The 19972-nt window shown below is 35.7% G+C and overlaps 2 protein-coding genes across 2 annotated transcripts in view; one reads left to right on the forward strand and one right to left on the reverse strand.

Moving 5' to 3' along the window:
* The window catches only part of LOC135209489 (neural-cadherin-like), a 149998-nt gene extending 130555 nt beyond the window's left edge, over positions 1-19443 (reverse strand). Inside the window, exon 1 of the mRNA XM_064242143.1 lies at positions 18893-19443. Coding sequence (XP_064098213.1) covers positions 18893-18941 — 49 coding nt within the window. The 5' untranslated portion in view covers positions 18942-19443. The remainder of the gene's footprint in view (positions 1-18892) is intronic.
* Positions 1-19972, forward strand: part of LOC135209741 (thiol S-methyltransferase TMT1B-like) — a 597585-nt gene that overhangs the window by 188563 nt on the left and 389050 nt on the right. The window lies entirely within an intron of this gene.

Consider the following 19972-nt stretch of genomic DNA (forward strand, 5'->3'; position numbering starts at 1 on the left):
AGGAGTGATTACACTTCATGTTTGGGTTTTTCAATTCATTTTCCTTTTTCATCATGTTATTTTTGGGAAAATAAAGTTCTATTTTGTTTATATCCTGGAGTTTCATTTAGCCTAAATTTAATGTCATTGATCAATAGTAGCAGAGATGATGGTTGCAGGTTTTCTAAGGTAGCTGCCAGACGTTTGTTGAGAGGGTCCACATTACTAATAAATAGACCTTGTTATAGTTGTATGTGCAGTGCTTAATTCAGGGCAATTAAGGCACAATTAGGCTAAATTAAGCATAATTGAGCAGTGAACAATTCATGTCTTTGAAGAAACTGCTTCAGGGGGTTAAAATGTGAAACTGGCAAGTCTGACAGGACAAATACTCAAAGGATTTCTTTTTCTCTGCTTCAGTGTCAGATATAAGAGCAGTGGAATATGAAGTGTGTATTGCTTGAAAGGGATTATCAATGCAGATATGCTATGAAAGAAGAGGAATTAAGGTGAGTGTTGAATTTTTAGTCTTCTCTCTCTCTCTCTCTCGGTACTGTGAATCCTTTTTTTTTTTTTCTTTTGCATTGTTGGAGGCATTGCAACTGAAGTGAGGGGACATGGCATGTTGTGATTAACAGTGTTTTTTTTTTTTTTTATGTACACCGTGGGGAATTAATTATAGTTGGGAAATATACATTCCGCATAAAATCCATCCATAGTTTTTTTACTTTCTTTTTGAGGCTAGTACAAAGTGTGAGTGGCTGCTGTCAGTTCAGCTTGAGTTAGCATTTCGGGTTTAAGAATAGCCAGGTAATGCGATATAAGCAAAAATTGTTCACATGCAGACTGATCGCCTCGTTCTGATACAATTTTTTCCTTCCCTCTCTCTCTCTCTCTCTCTCTCTCTCTCTCTCTCTCTCTCTTCGTCCTCTGTTGACCCTGACCCAGTGAACAATCGTATGACATAGTAACCTTGAGCCGCAAGTAACATTAACAGTGTTTTTTGTTTTTTTTCGTGAAGTACTGAGGATATTTGTGTCCGGGATTTATATACTCTTTTATTATGTGGTAGTTGGTTTGTGAATGAAACTGGGAATATTGTTGGTGTTCTGATGATATGGAGATCCGGTCGAGTCCTAAATACCAAAAGTTTAATTTGGACAAAATGGCGGAGAGAAACAGTGAGGATAAGACTTTGCTTCACAAAGCCACAACAATTGCATACGGAGCTCGTCCTTTCCAAGGCATCGTGTACATTGTTCTTTCTCAACCAGTGCAAATCTTTATTGAAGGAGTTCATAATTTTTTAAATGCCAATGGAATTAAAAATGATGCATAGGCGTTCAGAGAGGCAAAGTCTGTTGGTTTCAAGAAATGCTTTTGGGTGAGAAAAATGGATTTCTGGGTGGTCAGCTTTGCTCTTGGTATACCAATTTTATTTGGGCAGTGGTGATGTAATATTCTCTGCCATTCATTACATCTTTCTCTTTGTCTTGTGAACTTTTCTTTCGCATACTCCATTGCCCATAGCAATATCCATTCTTCTTCTCTGTTCCAAATACTTTCTCTGTATTCATGTTTTTCACCTGCTTCTTTTTTTTCAGTCACTCTTTGCTTTTGAGTAGGTTTCTTTTTTTCTTTTCTATTTCTTCTTCTGGGAGATAATTAGGAATCAGTGAGACTATTGAGGTTAAAAGTCTTGTGGTGGCTGCAACTTTTTCAGCTGGTAAATCTGCTTCCTTTATTTTTTCCTCGAATACTAGATTCTTATATCTGTCCCACCCATCATAACTCGAGTGGGTGAAGCAGAAGAGGAGGATTTTCTTATCCTCAAGGGACCATTTAACATAATGATATTATCTTTGGTTTCTTTTGGTCCCTCCTCTTCATGGTTGCTGGGGCCCAGGACCAGGACTTTGCAGGTCTGGTGGGGATCCCTGTTGAGTGGTAGAAGTTGCACTATCGCCATCAACAACCCACCTGGCGCAGAAACGATGAGTGATAGATGTTGTGGTATTATTTGGGGTTTTGGTGGTGATGAATTATGGTTTTAAGAACCAATGGGGCAGTGATCAGTGGTACTGGTTCGTCGTGGTTTTATAGGTTTTGGCAGTTTGCAGTTTTATAAGGTTATGTTCACAGGTGTTGCTTTGGTGATCTATGAATGGTAATTCATGATTAGTGGCTTTCTGAGATCACATCCTGCAGTGTATTCAGATTTGATCTAGGTGTTTTTCTTCTGGTGGCTATATAACGTGGAGTAGGTTTTCTGGTACTGCTGATAATTGGGGATTAGAGAGGATTCTTTTTAGAACTGATGGGAATTTGTGGTGTTAGTGACTATTTTTGGGGTTAATGGTGACTTTGGGTGCTTATGAGGTTGGTTAGACAGACTATAGGTATTTATTGATTTTGGAAACAATAGGCCGTTTGATGCTGACGACGTTAAGAGGTGTCCTAAATGAGACTATTGTTGATGCTTTCGTTTGGAGTTGGAGACTCATAGGGTTTTTTCGTCTTTTTAGCATTTTAGATGATGACGTTCCATTTTGAGGAATTAAAGGGGTCATGTATGGGTTGCAACTAACAGTATATGAGATCCGTGGGGACTTGGTTGTGATAGTAATTTTTTGTGTGGTACAAATTATGTTTGGTAACATGGTGAAAGAATTTGAATTTTTATTAAAGGAAATCTGAAACCGGGATTAAGTGGCATTAATGGTTTTTACATGGTTGTTTGTTTTTTTGGGGATGGGGATTGATGTGTTCTCCAGTTCAAGCCATGATGCAGTTAGAACTCACTATTGAAAGGTCTATAAACGACAAGGTGCCTGTTTGTATGTGGAAATGAGTAGATTCTCCTGATTTGAGGATCTCTATGTCTTCATTTTCTGTGAGCGATGCCAAAATTCCATGGGCTAAAACATCACACCTTAATAGATGTCTACCATTCATGTCTCTAAGATCGTCAGATGTACGAAAAACTGTATTTGTAGTACTTTTTCTATTTTATTTTTATTTTATTTCTAGTTTTTCTTAAATTTTAATATATATGTAGTAAGCTTAAAGGATCTTATTAAATTTCTTGATTATGCTCCATTTATATTCTTTCTTGAGCGTAACTACCTTGAGTGCTAGTTGTGTGTTTCATCGCCACCTCAGCTTAAAACTACTGTTTACCTGAGGGACGGTTACCCAAGACGAAACAGATTCCTTTCACTCTTCACGGCGAACATAAGACACCAATCTTCATATTTAAAGTTAATCTTACTTTCAGTATTACATGAAGTTGTCTGCTGTTTTTACAGTAAGGAATACCTGACCATGATATTCATGTGAGACGTCACGTTAATCAACCCTACTTTCGTAATTTCCGATGGACTGGACAATAGGATCCTTTGCTAGGTCCAAGGAAACTGCCGATCAAGATGGTATCAATTTGGTGACCGTTGGATGCGTTATTGAACATCAATGGATTACGTGACTGAACAAACCACCGCAAGGCGTTCTTCGAAGTAGGTCTCCTTCTGTTTAGCCCACCGAACAAGATTTTGAAGTACCCCATTATTTTAGTGCACTTTCATCAAGCCTTAAAAGATAAACTCGCTTCCTGAACTCTTTGTCAATCAATTTTTAATATTTTTGCGAAATACTTTAATTAATTGTGCTGTTAACTTAATAAAAACATTCATATCTTTATCATGTCATAGCTATTAAAGTTTTCTTCGTTTTTTTTTTTTTTTTTTTTTTTTTTTTTTTAGGATTCGAGGTATTCAAAGGATAGGGGGATTGGTAGCCAATGCCCACGATACCAAATATCTGGGCGGCGTCGTTGTCTAACGGGGAATGTATTAGTTCAAGATAGTTTTTTACCTTGTTGTGAGTTCACTGAATAAATGCTAAAACTTTGCACATTTCGTATTTTTTCCATCTTTCTATTATTTTCGAGTATCATATGTAATATTTTCATTAGGAGGTAAGTATAAAGACCAAACAGATACTTCTCCCAATGTCAACTTGTGCAGCCACTGCCTGCAGAGGAGGACGTAAAGTGAAGGATATTTGTAGGACATCGTTGTGAACATAAAGGAGGCTCTCACCATGGTTCCCTATTTGTTGGTTATGAGGAGTCCTATAACTAACATATTGCTGTCCTTTGGATGAGTAGTTTCAGCTCTTCATATTTAGCCCCTAGACCTAGACAATTCCATTGTAAGATGTTAGACAGGAAAATTATTTATTTTTTGGAAGAGACTCGGGAAAAGATCTTTTCATTGGCAATTTTTGGGTTATATAAATTTTTTGGATTTAATTTTGATCTTAATGTCTGGGGTTTCACACTAATCTGATTTTTTCATTCTTTAATGTGATCTGGCCAGAAGACCAGTAAACATCAGCTGTGGCTTTGTGGATGTTTAAGTTGTTTGGTTCATTATCAATTGAAGAAATGACTTCATATCTATTAGATATTATTGTTTTACGACCTTGGGAAGAGAGAGATGGAGGTCTTTCTCTTTTACGATAGGATCGAGAGTTCCCCAATCTAAACATCTCCCCTTTTATTGGTGTATCTAGTAGCTCTTCAGTATGTTCATCCTCTCCTATGTTAGGCAGATATGGGTACTGCCCTAGGAGGTCCGTAGATTTGTCTATGGGGGGAGGGGAAGAATGTAAAGAAGGCAGTGCATCTACCTTGGAGGGTGTTAGTAAAAACCACTGGGGTAGTGAGCTTGCCTTAACATGCTCTTTCCATATATGGGGCAGTTGTCTGGTAGACTTATATGACCCTTTCAGCCTTAAGAGAAGGTGAATTTATTGGTAAGGGAAATTAGATTTTTCTTTTCATGCTTTGGCATAATTTCGGGTTGTGTTCATTCAAGCGTTAGCCATACCCAACAGTGATGTATTCTGCTTAGACTTGCTAAGGGCTGCTTCCTCAATTTTGAATTTGGACAAATCGTCTCACTAGGTTTATAGTCCAATTCACAATTTAAGCATTTTGCATCAATCGTCCAGTCTACATGCTCCCCTCTAGAACAGTTATTGCATACTTTATCATTTTTACAGTCTTTAGAGGGGTGTCCAAATTTGAAGCAATTAAAATTTAAAGGGCTTCTGTTTGAAGGGCTTAACTCCTACTCTTTCCCTTCAGTGTTTATATTCAGAGGTTATTCTGGATTTTCAAATTTCAATATAACCATTGATGTTTTGGGAACCTTATGTACCTTCCAGACGTCTTTTGGACGACACACATCTAGATTTTTTTCTTCGTTGAAGTCATGCAAATCACTATTAAATATCACTCCTCTCCCATAACTAAAGTTAATGGGAGGCTTGATGTCCATGGCCATTTCCTTGTCAGTTTTTTAGTGACTGAGCATGACAGATTGAGTCTTTGAGTTTGCATGTATCAGGACAGTCTTCTTTCCAAATCGTCTAATATCTCCAGATTTAATTAAATTTACTTTCTTCTGAAGATATCTTCTGGTCTCGAGATAATTAAAATTTTCTGCTTTAGCAGTTGCCAGAAGCCAGACTGGGGGTTTTGGTTTCCAAAAAAAAAAGAGCAAAGAATTTAAGAAGTTAACAGGGCATTGTGGCTATTACAATTGTATATGTATCTGGTAAAAAAGTGACCAGTAGATTCAACAACATATATATATATACATACTATATATATATATATATATATATATATATATAATATAATATATATATATATATATATATATATATATATACATATTTACTAATAGGACCTTATTGAAACTAGATGGTATCTAACGGATATATATTTTTTTATTCTATTCCGTTTTCCCTTTTGAGGCTTAGAATTTCCTCTGCTTCTAACACACATGCGCGTGCCTACGCATACATATGTATAGATGAATAAAGAAATACATGCATATATACATATATATATGTGTGCATATATATGTATATATACATATATTCATTAATTTATCTATACATTTGTATGTATGTATGTATATGTATGGGCACACGCATGTGTTTTAGAAACAGAAAATCTGAGCCCTGAAAGGGAAAACGAACAGGAAAAAAAATTCTATCATGCTTACGCTCTCTTATAAAACATAAATTCAATTCCTCCTTCCCTTCATTACCTGTAATCTCATTTCTTTCCGAATTAAGTTTCCTTTGAAGTCTTTACGGGGTCTCTCTCTCTCTCTCTCTCTCTCTCTCTCTCTCTCTCTCTCTCTCTCTCTCTCTCTAGTTGAATTCAAAGTTCTTTTTACTTTGGTCATTCGCTAACCTTTCTGCAGCATAAAATGTTTGCATGGCAATGAAGACATGTCAACATGGCACTGTATCTCTGGTTTTCCCGACTATTTCTGACTTGGTGTTTTCGAATTTGAGAAATCTACCTCATCCTTTCAGTATATATATTGAAATACAGACGCGTATTCACATCCACATCAACATCCAGTATTCATCCGGACATACGGACATACACACATGCACTCGCTGAAGGAAATGGCTGACGTAACTTGCGTGCTTCTGCATTTATGGATTCAGTGATTGTGAAGACTGCACCTCACAGCATGGATAAAGGCGTCAGCACACATACGCAAGTGATTCAAAAACTACTCAGATTCTCAAACTCGCCATACGATGGTGCGGATTTGTTCACCAAATGTAGATTTTGTAGTTAATTAGAAACAACACTCTTTAAATTATAAGAAAAAAATAATTATATGCTTTCTCCTTCCATTACTCTACATTGTCTCTACTTATCCATATGGTGCCCATTACGTTGATCCATTTTCCTGTAAAAAAAAAAAAAAAAAAACAGAGGACGAAAACGCAGCTAAGGTAAAATTTCCATACAGCAAAATTTTTAATTCTTTTGATATACCCGTCCCTACCCCTTACAAAAGTTCATCCACATTGCACCAAGAGTAACCAATGAATAGACTCCCTTCATCCCCTCTGTCTATTTTCATTCCTTTGTTACAGCTCCTGTCACTCAAAGAGGATCACGTGTGTGTGTGCCGGAGAGGCATTAACTAAAGGGACTGAAATTGACTTAAAAGGGCGGCAGGTCTTCCAATGAAGTCACAGAGGTCCCGCTGGAGCCTATCGCCAGCCACCCAGCAAGATGCGATCAGTGAAGGGGGAAATGAATATTCTGGCCCACAGACCAACTGATCGTTTGAAATCCCACTCGAGGGATGTGGAAAGTAGCCCTGGTGTTATTACTACTGCTGCTGAGCGAGAATGGCTCTCCAAGGAGAGAGGAGGAAGGGCTTCCCGCGGCCTTCAAGACCTAGATTAAAGGCGATCCCCTGGCGGAATTTGGGCATGGTGAATTGGTGATTAGTACCCCTCTCTCTCTCTCTCTCTCTCTCTCTCTCTCTCTCTCTCTCTCTCTCTCGTTATGCCAGAAAGAATTTCTGAGCAAGTGACTGGCGAGAGTCGTTTTTCGGAATGCTCAGCCACCCGTTCATGGCTCGTAACTTCAGTCCTTCCTTCGTTATGTCCTAATCGTACATTATTCGTCCCAGAAAGGTTCACTGAACGATTCCTACATCAGCAATAACGAGAGAAAGAGAACGAGACTCGCAGTCGCTCTGCCGTGTGATTTCCGGTTACCTTCCTCGAAAGAGAGACAAGAGTCTACACGTCCATTATACGCGCCTTCAATCGCCCTTTACATCTTGTCGTATTGATTGACTGATTGATTAGTTCTTGCTGGCACCGCAACGACGAGGTTATTGATATCTTGTCGTAACTCAGAAAATAGTAATCATTATCAATAAGCATTGCAAGGGATATACGTAATTAGTAACTGCACAGACTATTAAGAAATGCATAAGAATCTAGATCATATCATTGAACAGTAACAAAATTTACACATGAACGATATCGATCACTGTTGCTAAGCTAATTTTGATAATCACATCAATGGTTTGAAATACAATATTGGCAGTTACGTATATAGGCAGTGAGAAACAGATCTATAAATATTTAAAGCAAAAATTAGGCATTTATTTTAGTTTACCTATATGAATAAAACAATTACATTAACAAGAGCAATAACGCCTCAATATAAATACTGATATCTCTAAACATCTCTATGGAAAACGAAATAATTCAGCTGTCTTCGTGGCTATATCCCAAAGTTAGATTTTCCTGCACCATTCATCTCTTCTACTTCCCACTCTTTGGAATAAAGAGACAAGAAAATCAAAATTTGTGCTTTCTCAGTTTCTGTTCTGAAAGGCAATGTGTATATGGAAGCAAACTTAATATTGTTCACGAAATTCCCTTTGGGTTTTAGTCTTCCTTTTACGAAGCTGGTACATAAAATCTCAACGTTTGAAATAAAGAGAAGCTTTTACACAATGAAAAAGATTGCTTGAAAATCATAAGCGAAACCCGCATTTGATGCACAACCATATATATATATATATATATATATATATATATTAATATATATATATATATATATATATATATTATTAGATATATTATATATATATATATATATATAATAATGTATATAATATATCTATATATACATATATATATATATATATATATCTATTATCTATAGTATATATATATATATCACATCTATAATATTATATATCATATACTATCTTAATGTATTATATATATAGTATATATATTATATATATATTAATAGTATATATATATATATATATAATATATATATACAACATAACATTTTCTGAAAAATTTTAGTAACAGGTTCCTGATATTGGTGTTTTTGGATCTGACGGTTAGCCTGAGGTCCTGTCTTCAAGGGTGATAGTTTGAACTATCCGCATATTTTTCGATTAATACCACCTTCTCCTACGCTTGGCTATTTATTTTGTGTTTTGGTATCCTTAAAAGTAACATGTATTTCCTATCTGCCCATTTTCTACACCGTTACCTTTCCTTCGTACATTTCCTCTCCGTTAGGAGTCCGTTTCATATCTGCTAACTACTGTCTCCTCTTATCTCCTCTTCTTGTTATGATTGATTGAGTATGAAATTTAGGTCTCGAGGACCAAGCGCCGGAACCCATCAGGATTATTCAGCGCCCTCATGAAAATGAAATATATGAAATAGTTTGTTATTGGAGCCGCTGTCCTCTTTGTCACTCGCTAACCAACCGCCTGGCTTCTTTCTCGCTCATTCGTCCGTTTTCTTTGCTCCTCATTTCCCAAGAGTCCGTTGTGTATCCTGGCACTGGCGTTTAATAAACAATGTACATTTATCATTCCCTTTCACAATTAACCAACACCCCCCACCACTCCAGTCCCTCCAATATTTCATTATCATCTGATCCTTCACTATCCTTATATATATATTTTTTTTTTTAATTTTTTTTTTTTATTTTCCAAACGCCCATTTTTTTTGAAAAAACTGGTATCCATAAGTCTTGGAAAGAGTAAGAGTATTATATTAGACTTATCTTGTGGAACGAAAGAAAAAACAAAAGTTGGAAATCATCAAAATGACCGACCTTATTACTTCCTTATCTTGAATAGCGTTTATGTTGAAACTTTCTGTGGACAAAGAGCTAACATCAGCACATTCATACAGTATTTGTCTGAATTGCCTAAAAAACATCTCGCTCATCAGCTGAATATTCAAGATTTGAATCAATCACTTAATCTCCACTTGTATTTGGGTCTGCTAATATTGAATCACAATTTATTCTTTTAATGTGAATTTTTGCGAATCTTAATTACTCATCGTTTCAGTATGGTTAAAAAGATAGAGTTCTAAAATGTTAGCGTCCCTTTATCCTCAGTTTCTGGACCGCGCAACCTTGAATAAATAAGGTCTGTTGTCTAGTTCAAGTACTTCATAATGATGACAGCTATCTTTACCTAACCGGTGACCGAGGAAAGTGAGAAGAGAAGGAGCACAAAGGAAACTACGGATCCTCCTCTTCAAGGAAGAAAAGGTACAAGTGGGAAAATCAGACAGGAAGCGGCGAGAGAATGATTTTGGTTGTAAAGGCAAAAGATCGGTGGCCTCTGAGGAGTTCAATCCGAGGGTTCTTGATTTTCAGAGGGTAAAATGTCTGCAAGAGGCAGAAATCAAAAGTGACCATTCTGGATTGGTTGATGAATCCTATTGATAATGGAGACTATGGATAAACCACTCCAAATCTACGAGCAATGATGCAACCAGGGATGAGTTAGTATTAGTCCAACATAGAGCTTAGTAAATATTCGAGACGACGAAAATGACCTCAAACACTGATGCCACTCACTCAATGCTCTGTATGTGTGACTAGTAACTGAACTAAATCGGAGAGCGTTTGAAATGAACTGAGGGGGAAAATATTGATCTAATTGAGCAGGGATCCCCAGTGAGATAACCTCACTACATCAGTTAATGTAAAAATACAATGAATAATTCTGAAATTGATGAGGAGAAACTGTGGACGATTTAATTATTGGAGATAGGAGATGATGCAATTTCTCAGACAAGTTCTTTATGTTGGAAGCAAAGGTTTGTTTTCCTGGTAATTTCACAACTGACAGTCAATTCTTGGTTTTCGTATAGGTAAGTTCATACAATAGCTTAGTATTATATAAAGGGCAAAACTTATTTTACCTGAGGTCTGAAAACTACTCTTAAAATGGAATAAGAAAGATTTTACAATGTTACCTTCCTATAGTCAATAGAAATAAAAATTTAGGCATACAATTAGTTTAATGATCCACGGTAATTTATTCTTAACCCATATAATGAAACGGTTCTAAAACACAAAAAAAGACGTCTGTTCATGACTAAATTTGCAATGGTGAAATCAGTTATGAACTTTAACTATGGATCGCAATTTTAATGTTTTAATATCCTTATACTTGAATACTGCGTCGGTGTGAAGAACCGTTACGAAAACGATGACCAGGATCTTGTTACCAAGGCAAAACACTAATTCGCTTGTAATAATTATGCAGAAGGGACTAATTACAATTTTTTTACACTCCAAGTTTTGATGATAACAGTACATGGAGTATAGTTTGTTTTATTTTAGTCACGAGGGAAGTGAAACAACGGAATGCAAGATTTTTCGCATTCTACTCAGAGGTATATTCATGTAAAATGTATACATACATGCAGATGTTACCGAGGGTTTAACCTCGGTACAGACTCTCAGAGAATAAAACAAAAGAAAACTAATATCAAGTCTCCAAGTCTACCCTCTCTCTCTCTCTCTCTCTCTCTCTCTCTCTCTCTCTCTCTCTCTCTCTCTAGAACTTACGTAAGAAGTATAGGAAACCCATAACTATCAAAACTAAAGTTTATTATTAGGGCAAACAAGATTAATGAGATTAAATTGAAATGCATGAAATAATCACAAGGCATAAGACCCTTAACTGAACCATTCCTTCCTAAGGGCACTACGAACACAAGTCCCAAAAACTCAAATGTATAATTTCGTAACATTGTTAAAGTTCCCTGTGTACTTGTGATCTCTCACTGATGCATCTAGAGACACAAAGAAAATTAAAAAAAAATATTTTAGAAATATGTACAGGAAACGATAATTATGGGATTTTCCCACATTACTCACAAAACAAAATGTAAAGGAATAAAACTGTAGCAAAAAATCTAAAACAATAAAAATGTAGCGAAAAATATAAATGACCCAATCAATGCACACATCATGAAAATAATATAAAAATCTCTGTAAAATATATATGTCGCAACAAATACAACAAAGTTCAAATGGGCTTTGGAGGTAATGTTTTTTGGTGCTCACCTTGCTGCCAATCGACAGAAGTCCGAATCCAGGACCTCCTCTGGAAGATAGTGTCTCTCAAGAACAATGATAATTGTTTCAGAAATCAAAATCTATTTTTCACTCATTCCGCCCATCGAGCCAACTTACGTACATACTTCCAGCACGCCCATAATCAACTTCCGTTGCAAGAAGCTTCTGTGATATTTTTCAGGATCAGTTCAGGAAAAGTTAAGTCAACAAGATGTTATCAACGTGTGCATTTCTTTGTCTACGTGCGAGCCTGCTCTAAGAGCTGAATGCGCAAGCGCTGACAAGTGTCTTTGTAAGCCCTGACACCTTCGATCTCCTTCCGCTCACATGATCCCCGGATGTAAGAATAATTTATGAATTCTACTTATTTCAAAAGACAATACATACACACACACACACACACACACACACTCACACACACACACACACACACACACACACACATATCATATATATATATATATATATATATATATATATATATATATATATATATATATATATATATATATATGAATATGTGTTTGTGTATTTGTAAAAAATACTTTCACAGAGGACCTAAATAATATGAAAAGATCAAAAGAGGAGATTCTTTACTTCCAAGCTTTAAAAGATTCGTCTGCCGCCATGTTCAGTAAAACAAACAATGAAAAAACACACATACCTGACGTATATACAAGCAAAACACCGTCAACAGCCTACTTCTCCCAATCATCGCCTGTCACATGGGTATTAAGGTCGTGTCTCACGTACACTGTTCCTCATAGAAAGCTACTCATGCAGAGATCGAATGTGTTAGGCAGCTCCTAACTGGAAATGGATGCTACTGCAACACAACAGAAGGTTGCATACGAAAATAGTTGGACGTATATGCCAACACAACAGTGATGACATCTACCTCGCCAGGAAACATAGTATTGTATTACAAAGTCTCATATCACTGACAATTCAAATATAGTTCAAGGTCATGAAAAGGGTAATTGCCAGTGGTACAACACCTACGAATCCTATTGAGAGTATTTCCTTATGTATCTACAGCCACTAGGATCTAGTCAGCCACCTTGTGATGAAAAATAGCACGCCTTCCTACAGAGAGACGTGGGAGCCAACCAGCGTAGCATACAAATGTAAATGTACCAAACGGACATGTCAAGCTCCAGCAATTGCTTGATAGGTCCCACCTCTCCCACTCTATGCAGGCAATTGCAAGCCCACCAAAATCAATGAGCAAAGATGCAACACTACGTAGGTGACTACTACAATAAACCGACACTGGAATAATTATTAGTAAGCACAGAGAATTACTAGAAAGCATAGAGAAGCCCGGTTCCAAAGATTACAAATAGCAGAAGCTTTGAGTGTTAATCAACAATTGCTTCTATTAAACATACAGGAGAACACAGACTTCATCCTCCTTTCTTCAAGAAAACCAAAGGACAACGATGAGAATCCAAAATGAGACACGAGCAACAGAACACCCCTTAACAAGACTTCCGAAGAGGCAAATCGAGACTATTGGCCAGAGACAAGAATCATGTCTTTGCCCACACCCTCTGCTGCAAGCAAGAGCACACCCTATGGAACGCCAGGAATGCTATTGCTGCCTGCACAGACCACCAACGAAACAAGACCAACCAACCAATAGAAATTCATCAGCCTAATGACATCATTTTAGTCATAGCTGCAAATTCCCCTTATAGTAATAAATACCTTGTAGTATGTAGATCTATACTTTCTCTCATTATGTCCCCCTATATGCTGGCCCCTTGGCGTGGGTTGGGGGCTTAGTGACCAGGAGCTGGGTCCGGATGCCTGGATGGATGCTTCCTCACTGGTTCTTGGGGCCCAGCTGTTGGTCAAACAAATTAGTCAGCCTTTTTTCCTCTTGCTGTAGAATTTTTCTATTTTTCTACCGCCTCATCCTATTAGGTGTGGATTTTTTTATGGCTTTTGGCTTGTTTCTGGATATGATTTGACTTGTTTTTGGCTTTGATGGCAGGCAAGGATAGATGGCACACCACCTCACCTATAGAACTCGAGTACCCGACATGGTCAAGCGAGAGGAAAGTTTCATGTCAAACCCTGCCCTCGGTGCTGGGCCACGATCTCGACGGACATCATGACGCCTTAGCACTGAGGGTGAGGTGTATATTCGGGTAATGCCCCTAGAGCGGTCCTTCTCAAAGGGATGACTCTGTCCTCTAATTGTGGCTCCGTGGTGGGTATGGGGGTTACCTGGAGGAATTATATATTTCCGTTTTTATGGCAACCCTCCTTCCTCCATCTTCTAACGCTGGCATGGAAATGGACTTGGCAACGAATAATTCGGATTAAAAGACTATCTTCTACAAAAAAAGTTGTGAAAGAAAATAAGAACTAATTCTTCGAAAACACATATGTATATTATATACATATATAGATATATATATATATTATATATATATATATATATATGATAGATATACCTAATCCAAAGTAGAAAGGTAAGTGATACTGGGGACTTGGTACACGTAATTTCGTAGTTTATTTCTACATTCTCAAGTTCACACTGAATCAAAAAGATGTTGAGAGACTTATTCATAGGAAGGGAGGGCGGGGTTACAGTTTGTTAATCTTGGCAGAATGTTCTTTGAGCAAAAAAGACATGGAAAGAGGATCAAGAACTAATCCTGGTTGGAGATTTTTATTGCTCATTGCCGTGGCTTCAATAAAAATGGATTCCAAGAGATTCCTTTTCCTTGGGTCATTGACCGTATGGATTATCGATGCCATATTCCAGTTGATGACATGGCCTGTCTTAAGCCAATGATCCACAATACCATTATTCGTTAAACCTCTAGAAATGGCATATTTGTGCTGTGAGCATCACATTTTAATACCTTTTGAAGTTTGACCTACAAAAATCTTATTACATTCTTTGCAAGGAATACTGTATACAATATTGTTTGAATTAGGTAGGCTATTCTTCATTAGTTTATTTCTCAAATATTATTATTATATATATATATATATATATATATATATATATATATATATATATATATATCTATACTCTATTATATATATACTATATATATATATATATATATATATATATATATATATATATATATAATATATTACTAAGTTAATACCAATAGTTTTTTTAAATGGATACAGCAGGAATGAAATTAGAATGAAATGGTACATAGATAATATTCTTAATTTCTTTGGTAATACTGGTTGGATTGTAATATGTCTTTTTTGCTTAATTTTTACAAAGTTCCAAAAAATATGGGAGGTAACATAATGAATCTCGTATTTTATCAAAAGTTTTGAACTCATCTTCTAAAAACGCAGGAATGCAAATTCTAAGATCTCTGAGATCGATACCCGAAAATGTTGATATCTTAATCTGTTTAGCATGATTAGCGTAAAAATGAATATATGAAAATTTATTCGTTGATTTCCTATATACTTTAAAACAAAACTTGGTGTTATTTCTAATAACTAAGACATCTTAAAATGGTACGCAATTATTTTCTTCATATTCTATTGTGAATTTTATTGATGGCAAAGATTATTAAATCTGTGCAGGAAATCAGGAATATTTACATTTTCTTCAAACATACCAAATATCAGTTCATAAAAATTATCATTGAAAGTGAATTTAGAATTTTTTATACAAAGGGATACCAAATTAATTATGACATTAGTAGGTAATTCTAGATTATACAAGTCCAAATGTTATGATAAATACTGAAGTATAAATACTGAAGTAAGTCATTAATAGGAACTTTAGTGAATAATATGTTACATCACAACTAGTTAATTTGTCCACACTGGATAATTTACTATGGGAGAGTCTAGCACAGAAATCAACGGAGTTTTGTAAATGGGAATTTGAAACAGTATCCTGAATAGGTGATAGTAATTTAACTAGATATTTAGAAAGTTTATAGCTAATAGAACTAGTTGTACTGATAATGGGACTAATAGAGAAGTCTCTTTTATGGGTCTTCACTAATCCGTACATGTAAGGTAAAGATGGGCCAATCGTCGTCACTTTCTATTTTATTGAACTGAATTCCTTCAGTATATTTTTTATTTTAGAATTAAAAGTTTTTATAACATCAGCTAATGGGTCTTTCATTAGCTTTTTGTAAGTACTAGAGTCAGATAAAAAGTTTTCCATTTTTTCCACAATTAATTTTATTCATTACTACAAAACAATTGGACTTGTCGGCCTTAGTAATATGGAAATATTTATCTTTCTTCGTTTTTTGAACTGCATCTATAAACCTTTTCGGGAAATTCACTATCTTATTAGGTATTTGTAATCCGAAAAAAGTCCTTTAGCTAAATTCACTGAAGGTGATATACTTGTGTTTTTCTTTTCCAGTTTGTGTTTGTGCGCAAAACCTCATCACTATAGCTGGTTCACTTAAGGTAGATTCTTGGATGAGCCCAATTTTCACGAGACGTTTGTTTGGCGGCCGCTGATTGGCTGGTACCGGGAGGTAGGCAGTTCCCAGCTAATCAGCGGCCGCCAAACTAACGTCTCGTGAGAATAGGGCTCACCCAAGAATCTACCTTAAGTGAATCAGTTGTAGTGACGTACGATAAACCATAACCTGAAGCACATTTAAGATTCTGGTTCAGTTCTTTGCTTGAAAGATTTATTACACAATCTCCTTTGTGTTTGTTATTACAGTTGATCCATGTGATGCACTAGTCTGTGCAGAGAATCTAACGTTTTGATGGTGATTGAAATAAAAATGAACAAAATAGGAAATGTTAGTTGATTTTCGAAAGACTGAAAGGGTGAAATTTCTATCATGTCTTTGGACAGCTACATCGAGAAAATTCCAAATACAATTTCTTTCTTCCTCTACAATAAATTTTATAGTATTTAGTTTAGTCAAAACTTCCTGGAGATTTTCGTGAACTGGCTAAATACAGAAAATATCATCCACATACGTAAACCATATAACTTTTTAGGACAAAATTCTTGGTAAGAATTTAGTCTAACAAACTTCCAAGTAAATATTGCTAAGGACAAGAAATAAGGGATTTACCCATAGCCGTGCCGAACTTTTTTTGTACAAAAATTTCACCATTAAAACCAAATTGACTATCTTTGAATTATAACCATGTGATTAATGAGGTTTGCTATAGTTAAAGGAATATCATAACTTTATCATTCTTCCTCCAAAATTTCCAGTAAATCATCTGCAGGCACTTTTGTAAATAAATAAAAAGGACATCAAAACTAAACCATATTAAAATCAAAATTCAAATCCACACTATTCAATTTGTTTATGAAGTCGACGTTGTTTTTTACATTCGTGTTAGAAATGGCTGGTCATCTGTCATAGATTTGATGACCTTTCTAGGGATACATCTCATTAGAATAGTCATCAGCATTATATGTGTATGTGTGTGTGTGTTTGATTGATTTCAAATCACGAAGAAATAAAAAACGTGATGATTATACGAACAAAAATACAGCAACGAAACACTGGCGATGCTAAGTACGTTCGTCTTATTACCAAGACATGGTCACAGCAAAAAAAGATATACAGAAGCAAGGGCCTATATAAACTTCAATTCCTTCTGGAACATAAGTTTTATGACCGGGTCAAAAGAAAATAATCATTGACTTACATTAAAACTATTCACCCAGGTTAGCTGAATCAAAACAGATTCTAACAAGTTCCTTGGAATAGTTCCGTTACAACGTGACAATATTTGGCTTCGTGTCCAGTGTATTCTGTGGGCCTTTTTCACTTAGATGTAAAAATAAAGCATTATTTGTCTGACCTGTTCTTACTGAGTATTTGTGTTGTTTTAATTTGGTGTTCAATTCTTTGCTGGTCTGACCCAAGTAAAATAAATCGCAATCCATACAGGAATTTTGTATACAATATTGCTATCTTTTCGGAGGCTATTTTTTATATGCATGATTTTTACATTGTTAAATGTGAAAGATACAGACTGCTAAGTACGACAGTGAGCTCTCGTTTTACACGTTTTTATGTTGAGCAAAAAGCAAAAGATATATATAGCTCTTTTTCAGGCACATAAAAGTGGATGTTTTTGGCTTAGCAATGCCAGTTAAAAAATCTCTTAAGATTCTCTAAAATAGGTGGGATGGATCAAAATTTCTGCTAAAATAGTTTTGCAAGAAAATGACTCCCTCATGAAATTTGACCCTTGTCCTACTTGCATTCAGTTTGAAAACCAACGGACAAAAGATAAAGAAATTTGTTCCCACAACAGTTAAAGTCTTTTTTTCTGAAAACGCCTGTTATAAATTAATCATTATATCGTGAAATTGTTATGTAAAAAATAAAATTAAGGAATAAATGTGCATGATCTAAATTTATCTTTAAAAGTACAAACGTACCGATTAAGTATCTTTTATAAAAAAAAATAAATAGGGCATAGAAGCCGGAGGACACTGATCAAGAAATAGTTGTTCCAAGTGACATAAAAATATTGGTAAAGGCGGCACCCAAAGGAGAACCCATTGCCATTCCATCAGGTTGCTTGTAAAATTTTCCGTAAAAAATTAGATAGTTATCCTTCACAGCCGGTTCCAACAGTTTCCTAAAAGAGTTAGTATCAAAACCTTCAAAACATTATCCTCAGTAGGAAATGAAGCTCACATTATTATCTCTATAGCTTCAGTGAGAGGTACTTTAGTGAACAATGAAGATACAGCAACACCTTGGTCATTTTATGATTAGTTACGATGTATGGATTTTTCATTGTCCCTGATTTCAGCCCTGAAGATGAGATTTGTGCCTCGAAACGTAGGTGATGGAGAAAAATGAAGTTAACTTACAATTCTGGAGTCTCTGCTGGCAATACTACTTACTTCTAATAAAGATTCGACTTTCTAGAAGCGACAATGCCATTCATTTCCATATATATATATATATATATTATATATATATATATATATAGTATATATATATATATATATATATATATATATATATATATATATATATATGCATCTGTCTTAAGAAACAACAGAAGAAATTTCGGTCAACTCTTGTTTTACATCACAAAGAATTCTCCACATAACGAAAAATGATTAACTATATTAAAAAGTAGATATATAAAAAAGCTGAATGAGTCTCCAGTATAACTTACCGAGTAAGGTGCTGTTTGTGATGATCTGAAATATTTTCCCTGGATCCATCCTGATGGCATATAGCTACGTCTATTCAAAGTAAAACTGAGTTTCTTGACAACACGTTTCTTGATTTCTTTTGCATTCGTGATAACACACACGCCAATATTAATGCTACTCTCACTCTTCTGCTTATTTGTTCCCTGGCGATTTGTGCCTCATTTTCTTTTGCATATTTCCTTTGTAACTTTTTCCTCAGTTGTCACTAACTGTTATTCACCACCTAACTTCACAGGCTGTCCTCCCAACGTGAAAAACTTAGCAGTGCTACGTCTTATTTTTCCATGCGAACAAACGGTTTACTTAAGACAAACTTTTCTAAAGAAGAAAGTTCATCATGAACACATACATGATAGAAAACCTTTGGCTGACAACTCACTACCGTTTGATTAGCAATTATTCGTAAATTCTCTTCCCTTTTTTCTTAGTTATTTCCATTTTTATATTATTTTGTAGCCACTTGCTTTGTAGATCTTATGGGAGTTCAGACTCTCCGTTTCGGCTTTTTTTAAGCTTCATTCCGTGTTTGTGTAGATATTCTCATACCATTTGTAAAATCAAAAGAGACTACAGGAGAAACATATAAGTGTTCTACGCAAAAGCGCTATAACATCAATGCCACAGTAAATAGCAAATGCTATAAGGAACCAAACAAAAAACTTCTTTCAGTTTCCATTTGCAGATGGAAAAAGAAACCCACAGGATTACTGAGTATAACTTGTTTACCTGTAAGTATTCACATAGTATTTTACTTAAAACTCGAGTACTTTCAGGCCTTAATTGTGACCCTTTCTCAAGAGATGTGAAGGTGGTCAGTCTGGGTCAAGACCCAGCAGTCTTCTGGAACTTCTTCTTGCTGAGCTGTCCTTTATGTGATGGCTGTCCTGGTTTCATTCTCTTAGAGTTGTTAATCCCTTCCTGTCGTTCTGATATCCTGCTCTGATGGTCAATGGGATTAACCCTGGAGATTAGGTTTTCTGCCCAACAAACGGATGGTGACCACTCACTTACCACAAGGGTTAATCCCATTTACCATCAGA

This window comes from Macrobrachium nipponense, chromosome 38 (genome assembly GCF_015104395.2).
Source record: "Macrobrachium nipponense isolate FS-2020 chromosome 38, ASM1510439v2, whole genome shotgun sequence".
Taxonomy (NCBI): domain Eukaryota; kingdom Metazoa; phylum Arthropoda; class Malacostraca; order Decapoda; family Palaemonidae; genus Macrobrachium; species Macrobrachium nipponense.